This window comes from Harpegnathos saltator, unplaced genomic scaffold, assembly GCF_003227715.2.
Source record: "Harpegnathos saltator strain DR-91 unplaced genomic scaffold, Hsal_v8.6 scaffold115, whole genome shotgun sequence".
Lineage (NCBI taxonomy): Eukaryota > Metazoa > Arthropoda > Insecta > Hymenoptera > Formicidae > Harpegnathos > Harpegnathos saltator.
In genome coordinates, this window is record NW_020229890.1 from 2,091,046 (window position 1) to 2,096,563 (window position 5,518).

General features: G+C 34.5%; 1 protein-coding gene across 1 annotated transcript; it reads right to left on the reverse strand.

Moving 5' to 3' along the window:
• Positions 1-4,619: 4,619 nt before the first annotated feature.
• Positions 4,620-5,055, reverse strand: LOC112589384 (uncharacterized). Its single transcript, XM_025302466.1, has 2 exons — positions 4,937-5,055; positions 4,620-4,843 (listed from the first exon to the last, which is right to left on the reverse strand). Exons 1-2 carry the CDS (start codon positions 5,040-5,042, stop codon positions 4,620-4,622), a joined length of 330 nt encoding a protein of 109 aa, XP_025158251.1. The 5' UTR covers positions 5,043-5,055.
• Positions 5,056-5,518: the final 463 nt, after the last annotated feature.

Sequence of the window (5,518 nt, forward strand, 5' to 3'; positions counted from 1 at the left end):
AATATATTCCCAAAGTTTCAGAACCCAATTCAAAGTATTTTAAAAGTTATAGAATACATGGTGAGTCAGCGTCGCGCAAGTATACGAGCGCTCGGCCGGAGTGGGCCGCGCGCTCACCCAATACAGATACGTGCTATATGCCGGCACGATATTTGATTACACATTCCTATAGATTGTCATGTAGGTGTATGAGTGTATGCGTGTCTATGTGTACGTACGTGTGTATAGTTTATAGTTTCAACGATCAGTCTTGCTCTGATTTTCGACGAGTAAAGAGTTTCTATTTAGCAAAAGTCGTTTGACAGTTTTAAATATGTATCCAAACCGCTCAAGAAGTACTTCGCAGCGCATTTCGAAACCGCCGAAAAGAAGATTTCGTGGTAACCAGCATTCCAAGAATGAAAGTGATAATTTAGACAAGAGCATCAGTGCGAAAAAATTAAGTACAGCGAGTACTGATAATATTATTGTGAATCCATTACATTATTATAGAATCATAGAAAAAGAAAAACTTATAAGTCCGTTTTGACTTTGAATCCGTATGGCGAAGATTGCCCCGTAAAAAAAGTGAGTGCGTCGGACACGTTCAGAAGCGGATGAGGACACGGCTTCGAAATTTAAAAAAAAGGAGAAGCTTGGCGGCAAGGGAAGATTGACCGATCTCGTCATAAAAAAATTAACCACTTACTACGGTTTAGCCATAAGAAATGTAGATTCTGTGGGTGATATGAAAAAAAAGCATAATGGCAACACTCTACCACTATTGTTCGACCGATGAAAGGCCGAAACATGGAAATTGCCCGCAGGCGCCGACAGTTGGTGCGAGTGGCGCAAAGCTGAAGCCGCCGGTCAACTCGTAAACTATAAACATCCTGCTCCAGTTATAAAGCCTGATATTGAGAAACACCTTACTTCGATCTATGAAGATCTTTCCAATGAAGAACTTTTGACTAGATGTTTAGGCGGGCACACACAAAATTCCAACGAATCCTTCAATTCTACTATGTGGCGTATCGCTCCCAAACACCTCAATTCGGGCTCTAAAATTGTTCAAATCGCTGCATATTTAGCTACTGGCATCTTTAATGAAGGCTACACTGCCATTTTATTAGCAATGCAGTTATTAAAAATCAATATCGGCCAGCAATGTAAAATGTTCGCTGATAATTACGATGCGCAGCGAGTTACGAGAGGGGAGCGGCGCCGAAGCAGCACGACCAAGGAAGCTCGCACAGCTCGTAGACTGAAGCAAATGCAACGAAACGAGTTTTATGAAGAAGCTGAAGGCTTGCAGTATGCCCCTGGTATAGCTGATTAGCATAAGATTGCGGTAAGTCTCCAATAAATGATATTTTTTTGTACCACAAACTTTAAACGCGTTTTTCTCGAAATATCATTTTCGTACTTTCTTAAAATCTGCGGGAAAGATAGAGAAAAAACTAATTGATCAATCGACTTGATTCAAAGTGCGTTAGCTAGAGAATGAACAACTATTCTATGTGAACCTCAAACATTGGTAAAAACATTAATTTAAATAATTGTTATTGCATAAAAACGGAGGAAATTTTTTCTCAAAAATGTCATTTTTTTATTCGAGTGCTAAAAAGTTTTGTATTTTACGGTTTTTTAACCATGTTGTTAGTTCACATAGAATAAAAATATATGAAAATTAATAATCTTTTTGGTTTTTTTGTTTCAGATCAAAATTGCAGGCTACATTTTTCCCGCAGATTGGCAATTCGGTTAGCGAGGCGCTTTGGTTAGAGATACACCATGGCGCCATTTTGCAATTATTTTACAATATAAAATTTTTTTTTACATCTTCAAATAGGCAGTTAAATATTATAAAAGTTTTACGAACCTCAACTGCATCATTGTCAATAAAAAAAATTCAAAAATTTCTCCTTTTTTTTAGCCTCTTAAACCAGGTTCCCCCCTTAATTCGTGACAGCAGACAGTAGACAGTAGATTTTTGTAATTATATCCATAGGATTTTCATGTCATCTGATATCACTGTTGAAGACGACATTTAAAGATACAGGATGTTTCTTTGGTAACTCATGTAGCGATAACCTATGGAGGCATAGAAATGATTAAAACAAACATAAAAATCTCATACTATTTTGCAATATTCGTAATAATTATTGAGTTTAATTTGAGATTAATTATAAAAATCTAACGAATAAGCACACGATGAGATGGATTATTGGAGAAACATTGTAGCCACTCGGGCACGAGCGTAGCCCAGTCGATCTAACAACTATTGCCGGCGTGCGGCGAGACGTAGAAACGGTGAAATAAGCCTAGTGTATAGCCGAGAATAGCGACGCACACATACACAGTGTCCTTTCCCTCACCGCGCGATGGCAATAATTGCCTGATCGACTGGATCACGCTTTTCTCTAATGGCTGCAATGCTTCTCCAATCACCCATTTTGTCGCGCGCACACTCGTCAGATTTCTGATTAATAACTTGATAATTATTGCGAATATCGCAAAATAGTATGGAACCTTTATGTTCTAATTATGTTTTAATCAATTTTATACCTCCATTAACTATGGTTATACAAGTTATATATAAGTTATCAAATGGTTATATAAATCAACAATATTCTACATACATAATTATTGTATACCATACAGGTATTAACCTTTTGACAAGGCGATGACGCCAATTAGAAAATCGTTTTTCGAACGAGTCATAGTGCGTTCGATAGCTTGTATGTAGGTGATGAAAACCCTAGAGCCGTTCGTGCCAGTGCGCCTTTGTTTAAGGGAATTTAAGAGACAAAGTTAGGGTCACGCAACTACGTCGTACTATTTCGCATAAGCAGAAATTTACAACCTCTTTTGAGTAAGCGGCGTAGCTGAGGGGACTAAGGCTCCCACACATAGATTTTTGCACCGGCGGCGAGTGTTCGGATCCCACCGACGACTGCTTCACTTCATGGTTTTTTTTCTTTTTTTCTTTAATTTTCGACGTATAGTAATACGTTATTAATAATTATTTATTTATTTTTTAATTTATTTCGTTTTTATATAAAAAAATAAGGACATTTCGGGATATTTGAACGCAATAAGAAATAAAAAATATAAATCATATGAACTGATTATATATTTTTCAAGCAACGTATAAATTTTATACATGTCAAAATCAAATACAAACTTTATAAATGTCTACATATTATAAAATGTTTCCATCGCTTCGCAGTGTTGTGGATGAAAATTCATGCAAACACATTGGAAACATAAAACTTTGTCGCACCACGAACATTTTATAAACGAATTATGTTGTTCACATACGCATTTTTTATTATAAATATTTGGAGGAAAGCATAGTTGGTTAACATTTAGAAACATTTCTCTTTCGTCAGCTAATTTGGACGCATACCATGCATATTGAAGCATACATTTAAATCTTGGTGCTGATAATAAATAATGAGTTAATGATTGTATACGAATTGCATCAGCACGAGTATTTCATTGTTTGCTTTCGTCACCTGATTGTGCAATTACATCTGGACAGTTTTGTATTTTTTTTATTATAATTTTCACTTGTCTGTAAAAATAAACATCGCATGACTGACATATCGGAGTACATTTTGGTGGTATAATTTGTAAATTACATGTTGGTTCTTTATTTTTGTCGCGAAATATTTCGTTATACATTTGGATGTTTTTTTGTCCTCCCCAGGAATCTACTATAAATAAAAACAAATTATTTCCGACATACGGCTTAACAACATTTTTAAAATACTATTCATATAATGACGTTGTTAATTTGTTCGAATTGAAACATGTAATGACAACATTTTTGCATAATTTTAATAATTCATCCACATCTTTTTGTACACGTGCTCCAAAATTATCAGAAAATTCTTGCAAACAAACAAATACTTTATTTAATATCTTCCCAAATTTTGTCAGCGAGTACTGGGAGGTATATGAATGCGAAATTTTATTTAAATCTCCGATGTATAATTGAACTAATTTTTGCCCAGTGTGCGTGTAAGTTCGCGATACATTAACTCTATACTCCTCTATACTCTATCACATCCTGTTTGATCAATATTAATTACAAAATCGGGGTCGTAATCAGGTGAAATTGCTTGAATTAATGTTTGAAATTCTTCCGCTGATTTTATCACAGCTTCTGGTAAAATTGCTTCTTTTTTAGAAATATATCGGATAACGCGACGATTCGATATCCGATATTCGATAAAAATTGGTCAACCACCATTAGATGCTACGAAATGAAAAACATTTATGTGTTCTTCACTTTCCTATTTGGGCTTATTATATTGTGCGGCTGCAGCTATGACCCACTGTTGCAGCAAACGTCGTGTTACTAATTGATTATTATTTCTTGCTTCTGTGAACCGATCGTTTTACATTAGTTTTACATTAGTTTTTCTGCATTTAATTTGTCTCTAAAAGTGCCGCCTGACAAAACAGCTTTTTTATATTTTGTAACATCAGAAGGATGGTTCAAATACTTTCTAAAATTATGCTTTAATGTTTTGAAAGACCAATTTGGATGTTCTTGAGCTGCTAGTACGATCTTTAATTTTGTATCGTATGGCACTATTTGATGCGTAGCAAATTTTTTTCGGAGGTTCCTAGTCTTCTAAATCATCGGGTATATTCCCACTCGTATTCGGGATATTTTCGTGCATAACCACCTTTTCTCCTTCTTCTAGATAATATTCAATGTCGTCCAAAACTTCATGTTCTCCCACCAGTTTAATAAATTTTTCAAAAAGTTTGCCGCCAGCTAATTTGGCATTGTTCGAAAATTTGCGTGGGGCGTCAGCAAATATTAAATCAAATTGTATAACAATATCTACAAACAATTATTTTACATTATAATTTGAAATATACTGTGACATTGTGAAAGCAGATTTCTTTTTCAATTCGTCATTAATAATATATTTACCACGAAAATATTCGACCACATCCGTCAAATCTTCCTTCGAAATATCGCACTTGGCAAGAACTTGTACATATTTAATGGTTTCATCAGTAATATATGTTGTCTCCATTTCTAATGTTTCGTATCACGTTTTCTGTAGAAATGTTGCCACGAGACTGATGAAATACGTTACAACGTGTGAGAAAATCCCTCCGTAAAAACCGTTAAAAAGATTGAATAGAGAATAGAGAATAGAGGGGACCAACAGTCCCTTCTACCTAACAAGATATTTTCTTAAAACGCTTGCCTGTTCTTTGCCTGCGAATCTCAATATATAATATTTCGCATACTATTTTAATAAACATATAAAATGTATCACAACAAAAATAATATACCAACACATAACTGTCAAATGTACATCGATAAACCATACAATGTTTATTTTTACAGACAAGTGAAATTAATTTTCATCCACAATATTGCGAAGCAATAGAAACATTTTATAATATGTAGACATTTATAAAGTTCGTATTTGATTTTGACATGTATAAAATTTATACGTTGCTTGAAAAATATATAATCAGTTCATACGATTTATATTTTTTA

What these genes read in the sequence shown, in the direction of transcription:
- LOC112589384 (XM_025302466.1), bottom strand. Translation starts at nt 5,042, where the DNA reads ATGGAGACAACATATATTACTGATGAAACCATTAAATATGTACAAGTT. An exon ending in TGTGGTCGAATATTTTCGTG is followed by an intron (nt 4,844 to 4,936) that starts GTAAATATATTA and finishes AATTGTTTGTAG; the next exon opens with ATATTGTTATACAATTTGAT.